At 42.9% G+C, this 17,438-nt stretch overlaps 1 protein-coding gene across 4 annotated transcripts in view; it reads left to right on the top strand.

Annotated features, from left to right (window-relative positions):
- The window catches only part of TASP1 (taspase 1), a 273,068-nt gene extending 256,732 nt beyond the window's left edge, over window positions 1-16,336 (top strand). For all 4 annotated transcript variants that reach the window (XM_027976480.3, XM_042230423.1, XM_004014161.5 and 1 more), the window contains one exon: window positions 15,315-16,336. In XM_027976480.3, coding sequence (XP_027832281.1) covers window positions 15,315-15,407 — 93 coding nt within the window. In that variant the 3' untranslated portion in view covers window positions 15,408-16,336. The remainder of the gene's footprint in view (window positions 1-15,314) is intronic.
- The last annotated feature ends 1,102 nt before the right edge of the window (window positions 16,337-17,438 follow it).

The raw sequence follows: 17,438 nt of genomic DNA, 5'->3' as shown, positions 1-17,438 counted from the left end.
CAGAATGACAGAAGAAAAAGCAAGGCGACCCTGGCCCTGAGTGAGTCCTGGAGCGCAGTGCGCTGCCCCACATCAACCACTGTCGGCGTGTTCGCATATTGCCTTCAGCTTCCGCAGCTGTGATTGTGTTTCTTTACACAGTTGTGATCGTTTGGACTACTTGGAATGATACGTTCTGATTTCTTCTTTTTTAAAAATGAATTTTTAACAGAAAAGTAGTCATGTTCCTGTTTGAACATTTAAAGAAGAATGAAGACTATTTAAAAAATCAGAGTAGAGGTCTCTAGAGTCTCAGAATGCACGATTAACATGATGGTGTCAGCAGTGTTTCCATGTCGTCTGTATGCTGTGTCTACTGTCCCTTTTCCCTGACCGCCTTCCTCTTTATCCAAGAGGTAACCTAAGGCAGGCTTTGTTCCTGAAAACTTGGGGGTTCAAACCCTAGGTGTGGAAATCTAGCTTCCTGGCCCCCACCCGCAGATATTCTGATGTAGATGGCCCAGCACCACTGTCTAAGAGGTCCACTCTTAAGTTAGGCTGTATCTAAAAGAAAGGTGATACAAGTCCTGGGACCAATCGGGATTTCAATTACTTCTTAAAAGCGCTGTTTAAAAAAAAAAAAAAACAAAACGATAACCAAATTCTAAGAAAATTTAAACATGTGGGTTTTTTGAAAAAAAAAAAAAAAAATTAAACAGCCTTTAGAGGGCTGTTCTAATGCAAAACTGTCTAAAATGTTCAAATCAGAAAGAACCCCCGATATAATTGAGTAAAAATTTTCATTTTGGGCTACAAAGATACTGAAACCCAGAGATCTAGTGAGCCTACCCCCTACCCCAGTCCATCCTCAGCAGAATTAAGGCTCAAATCCAGTTCTCTGAATCCCAAAATCAAACTGAAATTTGTAGGTAAAATGTGTGGCAGTAGCTTTTCTGAGCAAGCCCTATTTCACCCTGAAAAACTACTTAGTCATAAACCTCCTGTAGTGAGACGTGTGTCTCTTCACAGAGCCTAATTTAGAATCCTTCATGGTAAGACTTTGTGGGAGTAAAGAGAGCCCTAAATTTGGAGTCCAAAGGCTTTCATTCAAGGCTCAGTTTTTCCACTTCCTCTGGGACCGTAAGCAAACCACATAGCCATTCTGAGCCTGGCTTTCTTTCCACCTGAAAATTATGTATATTATACATCTTTCTACCTGAGAGCCTATTTTGAGGTGGTTTCATCAGTGCAAAGGCACTATGGAAACTAAAGCATTATGCAAATCTAGGGACTTCATATTTTTATTAAGATTTTACAAGAAACTAGTTTCATAAGGAACTAGCTTCCACATCCTACAAAGACCTAATTGCCTTCAGAGTGAGGTCCATGTGTGTTTCATTCTTCTGTCCCCTCCTAATAAGTACAGAATAAATATTTGTGATATAGTGTAGAGCTTTTATCACCTTTAGCAGAATGGAATATCCATGATAATTCTCCATGTGAGTGGTGATATGATAGGTCCTATGGGCTTACCGTGTTTATGTGGATGCCTTCACAGGGCTTTTAAGCTAAACATAAGGCGCAGTGTTGTGTGCTGTTGCCACTGACGGGCGGTGGTAAAAGAAGTAACACACTTTGCCAGGAGCCTGAAACAACATGCTGTTTTCATAAGACTGCATTTTCATCTTATTTGGAGGTTCCTTGAACATGATATTTCTATGTGAGAACAATAGAGCGTTTCCCATTATGTGGCCTCGTCTCAGGACTGATGATGACATTTACCATAATGCTGTCTTTGTGCTTTGTCCGCGTTTGTCAGTGGTCTTTTATGGCGTCCTTGTTCTAGATAGAAAATGAGGTGGGGGCAACATACACTAAAATGATTAACATGGCATCGGTTCCTCCATCTGTCGATAGTTCTGATTAGGTTGAACTTAAGAATTACATCTTCAAATTGCTCTGGCATATTTCTTACTTTTCGTTTAAGACAGTGAGTGACTGGGATAGAAGTAAAATGCTTGTTTTTAGATTCATGCACAGTGTATACAAGACCTAAAGGACGTCAGTGTCAGAGAATGTGAAAACTTTGCAAGGTTTCTCTAGAGACTGTCCAACCCAGAGTCCTTGTTTTACAGCCCTGAGATTTTCACTGGTTTTCCTGATATCAGATGGGTTAGGGAAGTGAGCACCCAGATCTTTTGCCCTGTAGTTACATGGGGTTTTATTCTATAAAATATACGCATTATTCTGGATTACATTAGGCAGTTTCATGTGAAACTGTCAACTAGTTGAGTACATCTGCTTTCAGGATGAAGTCTGAAGACCAAACTCTATTTTTAGAGCCTTAAACTACATTCCAAGCTTTGATGCCTCACACAAAGAGCGCTCAGACAGAATATTCTTATTCACAAATTGTGGCTCCTTTGAAAGACAGCTCTTGAAAGTGATGGGGAGGGAACTTCTGGGAAAAAGGACAGGGGTGGGAGTAGCGTCTCCTGACTCTACTCATTAACGGGGGGAATAAAAAAGCCCGTAATAGAAACAAAGCAATAAAACCCAAAAATCAACCAAACGCACTTCCTCAGCTGTCCTCCCGGGCATCGGTCACTTAAGGTCTGCCACGTTCGTGCCAGTAAAAGAAGCAAAAAGCGACTATTATCACCTCAGGTAAGAATTCTCTGTGTAAGGGCACGAGGTGTGCTCAGCCAGCATGCCGGCTCCTGCCGCAGCTCCCGGCATCCTGGTAGCCTGGTGACGACGCAGAAGACAGGCTGGGCCTGCAGTTAAGCCATCGTGTATTCTACACAATATACACATTGTCCTGGGTTGTATTAAGGAAGTTCATGTGATGCTGTTAATAAATTGAAAAATATAGTTTACCTAGGACTCAACAATTTGAAAAATAAGGCAGAATTAGTAAGGGAAAATGGGCAGGAAAGTTTTATCGGGCTCTTCAAATTTTCATGAGAAGTTATAAAATTGAACGTGAGACACCCTTGTCCTGCCCTTGAGGAGGGAAAATGCCCTGCAAACAAGGTAGCCCTCCTACCATCCGCTGAATTGCTCAGTATCATTCGGGCAGCGGGCGTGACAGGCCCAGCAGGTCCGCAGCCCGTGCCCAACTGTGGTGCCGCCGCCTCCGCCGTCTCTCCCGGAGAGGATGGTGTGTGTGCGATTGTTGTGTAAGGTGAGTGTGCAGATGGTGTCAGGGCATATGACTTCTACATTCCGTATCTATCTTGGGAAGTACATAGGCTTTTTTCTTTTCAGACTTTTAAGGTTCACAACTTCAATGTCGTTTTGATCGTTTTATTTACATGTATCTCTTCAAAATGTCTATAACAAAGTTACAAGCTATAATCAAAAGCCCTTAGCACATCTCTGCAAAAAAATGTATAACAAACTTACAAGCTATAATCAAAAACTACAAAACATAAAATTAAGAACTTTAAAATGTCTAATTTGCACTTTGCTCTCTTTCATTTCCCAAATCCTCATTAAAAAAAAAAAAAAAGAGATCCTCTATTTGCTTAGCAAATATACAGAGCCCCCTCCATGGGCCTGGCTGTCTTTTAGGTCCTGAGGGAAGAGCAGTGATCAGATAAAACTCCTTGCCCTTCTGAGATTTTGTTCCAAAGGAGGAGACAGGCAATGAACAAGATAGAGGAGCAAAGTGGATGGCTAGGTAGATATGGTAAAGTGAAAGTGAGGGTCACTCAGTCGTGTCCAACTCTTTGTGACCCCATGGACTATACAGTCCATGGAATTCTCCAGGCCAGAATACTGGAGTGGGTAGCCTTTTCCTTCTCCCAGGAATCTTCCCAACCCAGGGATCCTGCATTGCAGGCAGATTTTTAACCAGCTAACCCAACAGGGAAGCCCAAGAATACTGGGGAGTAAGTAGCCTTTCCCTTCTCCAGCGGATCTTCCCAACCCAGAAATCGAACCAGAGTCTCCTGAATTGCAGGTGGATTCTTTACCAGCTGAGCTATCAGGGAAGTGTAGATTTATGGTAAGAATACAGGAAACATGAGGCAGAGATGGTGTTGGTCATGAAATGCTGATGAGTGGCCAGTGTAACCCTTCTTGAAAAGGCAGCTTTGAGTACAGATCTGGCAGAAGTGAGCAAGGGAGCCACTTGGGCACTGGGGGGAAGAGCCTTCTGGGTAGTGAGAACTGCACATGCAGTGACCTCGGGGCACAAACATGCTGTGTGGTTGAGGAACAGCAAGGAGGCAAGTGGAGACAGAGAGGATGAGCCAAGGGAAGGGCAGGGGGATTTCAGCTCAGAGAACAAATGCAGCCTGCAACATATGGGGCATTGTTTCATTTAGTCTCTATCTGTTATGGATTGAATTCTGTCCCCACCAGATTCTTATCTGAAAGCTCTACCCCCCACTGCAGTTATATATGGAGACAGGGCCTTTAAAGAAGTGATTAAGCTCAAACATAGTCTTAAGGATGGGGCCCTAATCCAACAGGATGTCTTCATAAGAAGCACAAATACCAGAGATTTGCACACACAGAGAACAGGCCAGGTGACGATGCTGAGAGAAGACAGCTCCTTGTGAGCCACGCAGAGAGGCCTCGGAGGAAACCTGCCCTACTGATGCCTTGGTCTTGGGCTTCCAGCCTTCAGAACTGTAGGAAAGTAATTTTGTTACAGAAGCCCTGGCAGACTAATACGCTGTCCTCACCCTCCGTTATCTATATGAAGAGAACATTCTGCTAAACAGTAAAACTGATCTTGAGCAAACTTTGCTAGGTTAACTGACAACAATATTCATTTTGTGTCAGCCCCGAAGGAGCTGACTCATTCTGCAGGTCCTATCTGTGACCTAAAACCAGTGAACCTAAATGTTAGTCATCCAAAACTCAACTATCAAGTCAGTCCAGCCAGTCTTATTCTCGTTGACAGTTTAAAAGCAGCTCTTACAATTCTCCGATTTTTTCTTCTCTAACATAGAAGAGTTGATCTTTGGCTGGTGTGAATGGAGAAAATGCTGTTCCTTCTATTTCCCTCCCTTTTCCCCCACCCAAAGACGTCCTCCCGCTATAATCTCGTTCTGTATTTCTTTACCAAAACTGCCTTGTTAAATTCACAGACATGAGGAGGAGGCGATATTTGGCTGCTTCTGGAGGTTTATTATTCTGAACTCTGAAAAGGAAGTAAAAGAATCTAGTGTTTATCCTCCCTTTCTTACATGCACTTTGTTTTAGAATACCAAAAGCTGAGAAAGTTCTTTACAGAAGAATTCCAGCTATTTCTATATTGACAGTAACAGAATCAGGAAACCACCTGTTAGCAACTCTCAAAATAATGGGGCCTAGGCAGTGATTGTTAGTGGCTACTCAAATGGGCTAAGCAGTGGACTCACTGCTGAAGCACATAGAAGTCAATGCTATGGCACCAGCTTCTGAGAAAAGAAAAGCTTGTTGCAAGGTTGACAGGCAAGGGGCCAGAAAACATGGTTTAGATTTGTCCTGCAATCTGGGATGTGGTCACACTGTTATTAGGGAGGGGAGGAGGTTGGTGTGCAGAAGCCCTGGTGGGGCCGGTTGTGATCAGAGGGCTCTGGGACCTGGCCATTTATGGTAGGGGGTGGGAGGGGGCTTCAGGACCAGATCTTTCTGGACGGCAGACCCTCCGCTTCTCAGAGGGCTCTAGAGTTCACCAGGTTGGGTCCTTTGGATGGAATCGGGAAGCGGGGACAACTTTGGTTCCAAGTTGTCTGAGATCAAAAATCTCCTGCATGCTTCTGCTGCATGACTTGAGGTTTCATTCTGTTGTCCCTGGAAAATAACTCAGTATCTTGTTAGAAGCAGGACAGGGCCAGTTTGGGGCTGGTTCTGTGGTTGTAAAACCATTAGGCAAAGGTTGAAGGGAGAGCCGTATGATGGAAGGATCAGGCTGCCACTGTCTGACCCCAGTGGACCAATAGTAGTAACCTTGCTGAGAGATAGCCACAGACGTTCAGGCCACCTGATCACACGCCGTAGGCAGAACACAGCGGAAAATTACGACCGAAATGTCCTTCTAAAGAAGGTAGCTGTGACTTTACTCTGGTGAGGAAATGCAAGGGTTGCCCAGGTTTTCAAGAATAGCTAGGAATCAAGATGCTTGTGTGTAACTTCCCTATTTTAAAATATTTTCTATTAAGTTTTTAAAAGTTGGAAATACCATGTGGCTCAAGCCAGACACATGTGTCAGCTGTCCTTTCTGCAGAAGACATCATTTTCATGTCCTACTGTTGTCCTGTCCTGGTTGCCTTCCATGCCGTGGCCTCTGGAGAGTCTGCCCCACCTCCTTGATCCACATCCGTCCCCTCTCTCGACCTCGTGTGGTGTTTGTGGCAGGATATCTGTCATACTGTGATTTATTGTAAAAAGTACATATTTGTTCTTCCTCCGTGGTTCCTGACTCACAGCTCCCCAAATCCTTGGAATTTCTAAGTGAAAAAAGTGATAGGAGTATCTTTTGTTATATATATTTGATCTTTAGTCTTCAGTCCCACTTCAGAGACATAAAGGTGAAATTAGTATCTTGTTATTCGTAGCAAGACCCTTTCAACCACACCTGAGTTTATTTTAATGAGGTGACTTTTGGAAAACCCCAAGATAACCTAAGGCTGGGGTCTAGTTACCAAGGGAACCAACCATATAGGTAGAGAGTTGGAAATTTCAGCCCCACCCCCTGACCTATGGGGAGAGGAGAGGGGCTGGAGGTTGACTTCAGTCACCAATGACCAATAATTCAATTAACCATACCTATCTAATGATGTCTCCATAAAAATCCCAGAATTTCAAGGTTCCGAGGGCTTCTGAGAATATGAATGTGGAGATTTGGGGAGACTGGTGTCTTTAGAGAAGGCATGGGGGCTCCAAGCCTCTGCCTACCTTCCTTACCTATGCATCTCTTTTATCTGGCTGTTTCTGAATTATATCCTTTTGCAATAATGTAAACTATTTTCCTGAATTTTGTCAACTGCTCTAGCAGGTTGGGAATCTCCTACTTATAGCCAATTTATAGCTGGGAGCCAGAAGCGCAGGTGATAATCTGGACCTGGTATTGGCATCTGGACTTGCGGGGAGGCAGTCTTGTGTGACTGAGTTCTTAACCCATGGGGACTGATTATCTCCTGGTAGACAGTGTCAAGATTGAGACAGTTTCCACAGTTTGCATGTGTGCTAAGTCACTTCAGGTGTGTCCAACTCTTTGCAACCCTATGGACTGTTGCCCACCAGGCTCTGGCAAGAATACTGAAGTGGGTAGCCATGCCCTCCTCCAGGGGATCTTCCCGACCCAGGAATTGAACCTGTGTCTTTTACATCTCCTGCATTGGCAGACAGATTCTTTACCACTCTCGCCACCTGAAAGTTAGAGTCACTCAGTCGTGTCTGACTCTTTGCGACCCCATGGACTGTACAGTCCATGAAATTCTCCAGGCCATAATACTGGAGTGGGTAGCCGTTCCCTCTTCAGGGGATCTTCGCAACCCAGGGATTGAACCCCAGTATCCTGCAATGCAGGTGGATTCTTTACCAGCTGAGTTACAAGGGAAGCCCAACAAGCTATCTGCTGGATAGCCTATCCCTTCTCCAGCAGATCTTCTTGACCTAGGAACTGAACTGGGGTCTCCTGCATTGCAGGCATATTCTTTACCAACTGAGCTGTCAGGGAAGCCTCTCGTCACCTGGGAAGCCCCCAATATCCTCAGACTTGAGTTAATTGCTTGCTGGTGTTGGAAAATGCACATTGGAGTATTGTAAACTCTTGTTGTATGATCATGTGCCTTTGTTAATGGTTTTCTGATCATTTCATATGGCCTTACTTGTCTTCCCAACAATATAACATGTTCATAAAAGGAAATTTTCCAGTATTCTATCACTTTGGTTTCCTCTGTAGCACCCAAGCATGCTGAGCTGATTGTTTTTGAGCCTTAGAAGATTAGTGATACAGCAGACTGGTATATAACAAAGCCCTTCAGTTCAGTTCAGTTGCTCAGTCGTGTCTGACTCTTTGCGACCCCATGAATCGCAGCACACCAGGCCTCCCTGTCCATCACCAACTCCTGGAGTTCACTCAAACTCATGTCCATCAAGTCGGTGATGCCATCCAGCCATCTCATCCTCTGTCATCCCCTTCTCCTCCTGCCTCCAATCCCTCCCAGCATCAGAGTCTTTTCCAATGAGTCAACTCTTTGCATGAGGTGGCCAAAGTACTGGAGTTTCAGCTTTAGCATCAGTCCTTCCAAAGAACACCCAGAACTGGTCTCCTTTAGAATGGACTGGTTGGATCTCCTTGCAGTCCAAGGGACTCTCAAGAGTCTTCTCCAACACCACAGTTCAAAAGCATCAATTCTTTGGTGCTCAGCTGTCTTCACAGTCCAACTCTCACATCCATATATGACCACTGGAAAAACCATAGCCTTGACTAGATGGACCTTTGTTGACAAAGTAATGTCTCTGCTTTTTAATATGCTGTCTAGGTTGGTCATAACTTTCCTTCCAAGGAGTAATCGTCTTTTAATTTCATGGCTGTAATCACCATCTGCAGTGATTTTGGAGCCCGAAAAAATAAAGTCTGACACTGTTTCCAATGTTTCCCCATCTATTTCCCATAAAGTGATGGGACCAGATGCCATGATCTTCATTTTCTGAATGTTGAGCTTTAAGCCAACTTTTTCACTCTCCTCTTTCACGTTCATCAAGAGGCTTTTAGTTCCTCTTCACTTTCTGCCATAAGGGTGGTGTCATCTGCATATCTGAGGTTATTGATATTTCTCCCGGCAACCTTGATTCCAGCTTGTGCTTCTTCCAGCCCAGCATTTCTCATGATGTACTCTGCATAGAAGTTAAATAAGCAGGGTGACAATATACAGCCTTGAGTAGTTAGTAAATACTCAGCAATTTTTAATTGTTGTATCAGTGACAGCAAAACAGCAGCATCAGAATATTGGCCAAACAGTGTCCATTTTCTTCAATGTTACCTTTTATCATGCAGCTAACTTTTCATTAAAGTATCTCATCCTATTTTTAAAGAATATCAAACATTTCAAATAGAATTTCCTAATTCTGGGATGTCAAACAACCTGTCAGATTGTCCTGCGTGATGTTTTGTGTCTGACAGTGCTGTGTGTGTTTGAATAATAAGAACCTAACAGTTACTGGCATGTGCTGTCATTGCATCAGTGTCTCATACAGTCCTTGTCAACCTGATGACAACTGTTGCTATCCCCATTTTAGAGATGGGGGCCCAAGAAGTTAAGTAACCAGCAGAAGTTACACAGCATGTAAATGCCAAAGCCTGGGTAGAATCATTGTTGGTTAAGATAGCTCCAGCTGCTATAACAAGAAACCCCAGAATATATATGTATAATTGTTTAAACACAATGAGAAGCATGTTTCTCATTCACATAAAATACAGTTTGGAGTTTCTGATTAGCAGAGGTCTCTCTTCCAAACTATAATTCAGGGTCCCAGGTTCCTTATCTCACATAGGCCTCAGGTCATCAGAGAAAGCACAAGGAGAATGGTTTATAAGATTGATGAAGCCTGATTGGTTTATAAGCCTGATTGCAATCATGAAGCCACACACGAAGTTGCAAAAGAAGGCTGGGAAATGTGGTCCAGCATTGTGTCCAGGTAGAAGAGTGGCCCAGAAGCCAAGGTGCTCTGGATTCCTAGTCAGTGATTGATGAAAAAAACTTGGTTTTGTTTTCTTAAAAAAAAAAAAAAAAAAAAAACCAGAAACCAAACTCTCAGAGTTATGAAACCCATGAATAAAACATTTCAAAGAGCTTTATTTTTTAAAGCTATTAATATGTCTGTCTGTATTTTATATTCCTGACCCCACCAAAGGAGGATAATAACTTGTCTAAGAGAATCTTCTTCCCTTGACTGTTGTGGCAGATCTCAAGCAACTCTCTGGCAAGTGGAAAGATGGATTAAAATATAACCACTAAATAAAGGCTTTGGGACTTTCAAAATTAAATTGTGTGCTTGTAGTTTTCCTGGAAACCACAAAAAAGCAGTCACTAAGGTGGTCTTAAAAGATTTAAAGACATGAGTATGAATGATAGGAAGTCTCAGCTACTACTTAGATTGTGCTTAGGACATCAAACAGTTATATAATTTCTGTATTATATTTTTCTTTTTCTCATTTTGAAGTCTTCAGGCTAAATATGTTATTATACAATGCTTTTGGTTTTAATAGAAAAAAATACAAACCTAAGATTATTGGCTTTGAATAGACAGTTTAATTTATAAAGTGATAGTTCTTGTAGGAGTGTTAACCTCAAGGATCTGTCTAGTCATTCAGGGAATTATTAAGAAAGCAGAGAATTCTAACTCCAAGGCCGTTGGGTTCCATTGGTGTGGAGACATTAGCATCTTCAGAATCTAACGTTCTATCTCCATTCTAACACCATAATCACTTGCAAAGTGGGGAAATGGAACCAGTCCATGCTTCTTAAAAAATCTATTTAAAAACAATCTTCACTGTAACAAATTAGCGTGACTGACTTTTTAACCAAACTGACTGGTCACATGAGTGAAAACGCTTGAGATTCTTTGTACATAAACGTAGCCCCGAGGGGTTTGTTCTAGTCGCTTCTCCACTCAGTGAGCATCTCTAGAATATGCTTGTGTCAGACACTCTGACAAGTGCAGGGAACACAGAGGAGCGGGTGCGCGACGAGCTCTTGCCTTCACTGGGCTTTCAGCTACAGAGACTCAAAAATTCCAAACAAACCAAAACCTGAACCGTTGCATCGAAAACCGTGAAATGCTCAGCTGGGAGTTGTAGGAGCTAGAAGAGCTGCTAGACTGAGGGGAGGGTCCAGTAAAGGTGCTCTTTCCTGGAGAAAGAACCGAAGCGGCGATGAGTCACGGACTCCTTGTTAGAGTGGTGTATGAGTGGGATGTTCCCAGGGAATGGAGGGAGAAGACCCCAGACGCTGCAGCTTTGGCATCTGCTGTGTTCACGTGTTATTTCTCGTAGTTCTGAGTTCCGGTGCAGTACTTTGCTACTGTGGTTTTATAGATACTGTGTTAAGTTCTTAAACTTGTAGGGCATGCTCGAATCTGCACAGTCCTTATACACTCGGTGGAAAATACTTCACTGCACTTTAAAATGCTGACATGCAGGTTCATTGTAGACAGTGGTCTATTTTTAGGCTCGAGGAATTCAAGCCCACTTCTCCAGAAGAACTTTTAAGAGATAAACACTCATATAAAATATTCTCTTAAACAGCCCCCACTGTTTATAATATGATTTGATGCTCTGTTGAAATCTCCACAGAAAGCATCAAATACATCTTGGTTCAAACTTTTCCAGGCCAAGGTCATATTTTCTGATGGGTTTGAAGATCATGTTGATGGATGAAACTGGTGAAGTGTTGACATACATTTGGATGATAAATCATTTTATTCCTCTCAACACCAAAATCATACCCAGTGTGTTTTGTAATTGACTCAGTGATAATTTAGGGAAGAGATAATCCTGAAAAGTTAATCTTAACAACTTGTTTGTCTGAGTGAGCATTTCTCTGTTAGGCATACAGCTCGATTTATACAAATCTCAATGTATTTTTGAAGTATTTTGCCCATGTACCATTAATAAATATCTCAAGACCATTGTCATCTTTTCAGATTCTTTTTTATCTTCCTTCCTAACTCTCCTTGATACTTTGTGGTTTAGCTCAGTTTATTTAGATGCTTTTCTGTCATAAACTTGGTGGGGCTGGAAGTGCTAGAAGTGAGTTTGGATTGGCCATTTGTGTTTTTGTAGATCTCACGGGATTGTTATCAAGTCCCCTGGCTTCCTGGTTTCTTCCTTCTAATTCTGGGTCTTTTTCGTGCTCAGAAGAAAATCAATTGCTTTAAGACAGACATCCCGTTGGTCAAGTTACAGGCTGTCTGGTTGGACACATGGTCACTCTTTGATCTTTTAAAAATTAATTTATTCTCTGTTGCCTCTGGTGCCTGGACTGCCAGGAAGTCTCATTGGGTTCTCTCTGTATCTCCAGGAAACATGAGGATAAATTTTCCTCTGGACTTCTCTTTTTGGGACAGATATCTTAAGTAATGTGATTGGAAATTTTCAACCTATTTGTGAACAGTTCAGTTCAGTTCAGTCGCTCAGTCGTGTCCGACTCTTTGCGACCCCATGAATTGCAGCATGCCAGGCCTCCCTGTCCATCACCAACTCCTGGAGTTCACCCAGACTCACTTCCATGGAGTCAGTGATGCCATCCAGCCATCTCATCCTCTGTCATCCCCTTCTCCTCCTGCCTCCAATCCCTCCCAGCATCAGAGTCTTTTCCAGTGAGTCAACTCTTTGCATGAAGTAGCCAAAGTACTGGAGTTTCAGCTTCAGCATCAGTCCTTCCAAAGAACACCTAGGGCTGATCTCCTTCAGAATGGACTGGTTGGATCTCCTTGCAGTCCAAGGGACTCTCAAGAGTCTTCTCCAACACCACAGTTCAAAAGCATCAATTCTTTGGCCCTCAGCTTTCTTCACAGTCCAGCTCTCACATCCATACATGACTACTGGAAAAACCATAGCCTTGACTAGACGGTCCTTTGTTGGCAAAGTAATGTCTCTGCTTTTGAATATGCTATCTAGGTTGGTCATAACTTTCCTTCCAAGGAGTAAGCGTCTGTTAATTTCATGGCTGTGGTGTTAATATTTCTCCTTTGGGGTCTGCACTGTGGATTCATTCCAGCTAACCCCTTCTTTTAATGCCATCTTATAGAATACAGTTCTAAACCAGGAAGAAAATGATCATTTCTGCTTTCTTCTTTTGCTAAAATTATGCTAAAATACATATAACACTCATAGGGTTGCAGAGAGTTGGACATGACCGAAGCACCCTAGCACACACACACACACGCACACACAGCATAGAGTCTTCCACTGTGGCCGTTTCAGGTGTCCTCTGCAGTGGCACTTAGTGCGTTCACCTTGTTGTGCAGCCATCGCCCCCCTCCATCTCCAGAACTTTTCACCTTCTCAGGCTGAAACTCTGTGCCCGTTAAGTACTGATCCCCTAATTCTGCCCCCCTCCAGCCCCTGGCAGCCACCATCTTGCTCCCCATCTCTGAACTTTGACGTCTAGGGGCCTCATACAAGTGGAATCTTGCAATATTTGTCCTTTCGTGTCTGGCTTATTTCACTGAGCTTTGTGTCTTCAGAGCTGACCCATGTTGTGCCATGTGTCAGAATGTCAATTCTTTTTAAAGCTGAACATTCCATTGTATGTGAAGACCGTGTTTTGCTCATTGATATCTTGATGGACATTGGGTTGCTTGCTTCTACACTTTGGCTATTGTGAATAAAGCTGCTATGAGCTTTGTGTACAGATATCTGAGTCCCTGCTTTTACTTGTTTTGGGTATATACTGTGATGTGGAATTGTTAAATCATATGGTAATTCTATGTTTAATTTATTGAGGAACCACTGTATAGTTTTCCACCTTCTTGATCCCTATTGTAATCACGTGACCATTTCCTAGCTGAAGAGGGTGAGATGAAGGATGAAGGGGCCTAAGGGGCCTCTGCTCTCTCAGGGATTGTTTTTGGTTAGAATGTTCTTTTTAATTGATGAATGATGCCTGAGGAAAAAATTATTTGGCTCCATGCTAATGAATTCCTAAAAGAATAAAAGGCTCCACAACACGGAGCTCTGGGAATTGTGGATTTGAGCCTTAGGTGGCTGGATGTGATGAGGGCTGCTGGGCAGCAGACTCAAACGACACATTGTCTTCAAACTCCTCCCTTGAGGTTAATGAGATGTCACAAGAAACAACGATCCATGAGTGTGTCTTACTGTGGACTTCCCAGTATAAAACATCCGTGCTTATTAGATACCTCCAGGTACGACCCTCAGATGCAAGCAATAATGAGGCCAGACTCTGGGACATGGTGCCAGAGGCATGGGTCTGGCAGGTGAGCTCAGTGATACCCCACTCCCAGGAGATGCCACAGGGCCTGCCGTGCCCAGATCTCCACCCAAGAGCTAACAGACCTCTGTCTGCAGGTTACAGGTGGCTTCCTGCCTTGCACACAGAAACACTAGGTACCCAGAGAACATTTTCTATTTTCCAGAACTTTACAAATTGCTGACTATGTCAGTTGCTGTCATAGGACTTGTGCAATGATACCTAAGAATTAAAATCAGTTAGCCTCCGTGTTGTTCGAGCTAACGCACATGCTTGCCTCATCTTTGGTTGCACAAGAGGATGTCACCCCTACCCCAGGCTTGGCCACCTCCCCAGCTGCATCGAGTGACTGCACTCTGGGACTTGAGCTCCCCTGTGTTCAGTCCTTAGGAAAATCTTGTGTAGAGAAGCAGAATCAGAGAGGATTATCTGAGGGATATACAATCCCTCTGTTCTTCTTAGAAACTCTGACATTTATCTATCCCTGGATTAAGAGAGATCATAAAAAAAAAAAAAAAGGGAATTCCTGGCTGACCCCTCATGGAAGAAATTTGCCTGCTGACCTCCTTTTGGTGATGCTGTAATACACAGCCTTACAAAGCCCCTTGTTCTCCAGTTGCTATCTTCACCCATCCGCTGTATGCGGTACCTGCTGTGCATAAAGCCTGCAAGAGGAGTGGCTCCCTGGACTCCATGCCAGGAAGTTTTCTCCTTTGAGTGGTTGGTCCGTGTGATCCCATTCTACCGCATGGACCCCTGTCTGCTCATTGCCCCCGTGAAGCTCAGAGACCAGGCAGCCCTCTGCCTCCAGCGTAGGGGCAGAGCTCAGGCTCGATTTTGTGTGAACTCATGCCTGTCTTTAACTTATTTTGTAAGTTCTTCTTTTTCTTTTTTTTCATCCCCTCACTGAGGTGAGGTTGTTGAGTGGTCTGATGTTTGTAAGCTGCTTAATTATTTTAAGAAGCAAACTGAGGGGATAAACATGAATCAGGTGTCCTCACTTTTGAATGTTTAGAGGGCAAGATGTGTAATGTATATTGCCAATTTTGGGTAACTGGAATATGCGCAGTATAGTTGGACAGAAAACCATTCTTGTTCTGAGTATGACTAAACCCTAAGCTCCGTGCTGTCCTGATCTCAGAATCTTCCCGCTGCCAGTGCTGTGCTTGGCATGTAGTAGGTGTTCAGTTAACATCCTCTAAGATTTGAACAAACAAGATCTGTCTGCCCCTGAGTTACCCTCGAGCACAGCCTGGAGATTCTCAGAAGCAAAGAGAAGCCAAGATTCTCTGGTGTTCTCTAAGATTCTCTGGTGTTCTCTGCCCCTTCGTCGCATGTGGAGGGGAGGGAACACAGCTGGCGCTCTAACGGTCTTCGTCTCCTCCTCCGCAGACTCATATTTCCAGACTCCCTCCCGGCGCGGTGGCTGGACAGTCCGTGGCGATTGAAGGAGGCGTCTGCCGCCTGGAGAGCCCGGTGAGCTGAGCCTTCCAGCGGAATCCAGGCTCCACGGGGTTCGAACGGAAGTTGGATGTTTTACCTTCCTCGTTTCATAACTTCTGTCGCAGCCTCGCGTGTCCCTCGCGCGTCCCTCGCCACACTAGCGCCGCTGTAGTTAGCGCTTGGCAACACGCGGGTCTTGGGCGGGGGAGCGGGATGCTGTGTGTGTGAGTGTGTGTGTGTGTGCGTGTGCTCGCTTCTTCAATGAATTAGAAACTCCTCCTGATTCTGTAACCTCAGACCAGGAATGATTAAATCATCTTCCCAAAATGTGTGCTTTAACTGTTTACAGGTGAAACCTAAAGTTGCAGGAAGTGGTTGCTTTCACAAAGCAGTACCAACTGTGTCGCTGTAACGTGTAATGTGTCTGAAACTGCAGAGTAAATCTTCTTGTTGCAATGATTGACAGTGGCAGTGCTCCTGATAACAGTGCTAGTAACAAAGTATTTTTATTTGTTAGCCAGTTTAAGTGGATCCTGTGGTGACTTAAACTGTTGTTCTCATCCCTCATATGGGGCATTTTTCTTTAACAAAGAATGGTTTCAGTGAAACAATCTAGCAGAGAATTAAGGTCAGAACCTTTTTAAATAATAGTCTTATTGATAAAGTTTGTACTTCCTTCCTCAAGCTTTTCTAAGCTTAAATCCTGCATAGTTTCGAGCTGTGTGTACTGTATTATGAAAGAATATTTAAAGAGAGCATACAGTAATGCAGTCCTTAATCTGTGTATAATGGAATGTTATTTACAATGTAACACTGTAAATAAGAAAGCAAAATTTATGGGAAAATTCAATATTATCTTTGTTTCTTGTTTAAATATATTTTTAAGATAAAAGGCACAAAAATAAAAGAAGCATATTACTGGATATAGTGTGTGATTCTCCTCTGACTAATAAATTATCTTTTGAATCCTAGAGTGGAGAGTTGTTTTTTATTTTTGTAAAAAGTTACTTTTTCCAGAAATCATACCTGTATGCCTCTAGCTGTGCTTCTAATTGTTCCAAATCCAGTTTTATCTCTATGTTTATCTCTATGACTCTGACACCAGCAAGATGAAAGATGAACTTAGCGCATGATTATGTGGTCAATGTAGAAGTCCCTAAAATTTCCACTGTAATTTGATTAAAAAATATATATAATGAAGGAAAGGAATAGGAACACTTTGCTTTGAGACATGGTAGTGGCAGCTGAAAAGTCAATGGTTTCAGTTGATAAATTGCTTCTAAATGTTATATTTAGTGATTCTGGAGCCACATAAGAAAACCAAGACTTTCCTTTTGATTTTACATGTAAGAGGTAACTATCAAGAAGATACTAAAGATAGACTTGCTCCTGCTGAGGAAGTTCCCACCATATAATCATGGCTCTGGGTGGTAACTGATAAAGCCCCAGATGAAATTATACACTTGACATCGATGTATGGCCAAATTATAAAGGAAAGACAACCAAAATGGAGTGGGTGTAAATATGAATGATTTGGGAGTTGCTGACTTATATCCCTCGTACAGGCAATTACATTTGTCTCATTGTGTCCTTGTAGACAGGTTGGTGCCGTGGTATCTGTTTCTCGTTCTTAATGAGGCCAAGAACTTCGTAAGAGATCGGCTGGCTGGTAGGGAGCCTTTGGCTTCAAAAGCTTTCAAAGACCTGTTACCTGTTGGCAGGGTTTTTTTCAGGAACTGGATTGGATCACATAAAACTATCAGGACACTTTGGAATCTGAAAATCATCTGACCTATTTCACCAGGAATGCCATTTCTTTCATCTCCTTTTGACTTTATCCCATTCACATTTGAAAGTTTGGGCTTGTTAAACACCATTTTTATGAAGAATTTAAAAACTGGTCAGTATAAAAGGGCACAGCCCCTCCAAAAACAGTTCATTAAGACTGTTTTTCTAGTTGGTTTTTTTAGTATAAGGGCTATGGTGAAACCAAGAGAGGGGAAAATGATACTAAGGATCATGGAGGCAAAAAGTAATGGGGGTAGTATAAGTGCCTTAATTATAAGATCAGAT

This window comes from Ovis aries, chromosome 13 (assembly GCF_016772045.2).
Source record: "Ovis aries strain OAR_USU_Benz2616 breed Rambouillet chromosome 13, ARS-UI_Ramb_v3.0, whole genome shotgun sequence".
Lineage (NCBI taxonomy): Eukaryota > Metazoa > Chordata > Mammalia > Artiodactyla > Bovidae > Ovis > Ovis aries.
The sequence above is the reverse complement of the archived record's forward strand: the minus strand, read 5'-3'. Positions and strand labels throughout refer to the sequence as shown.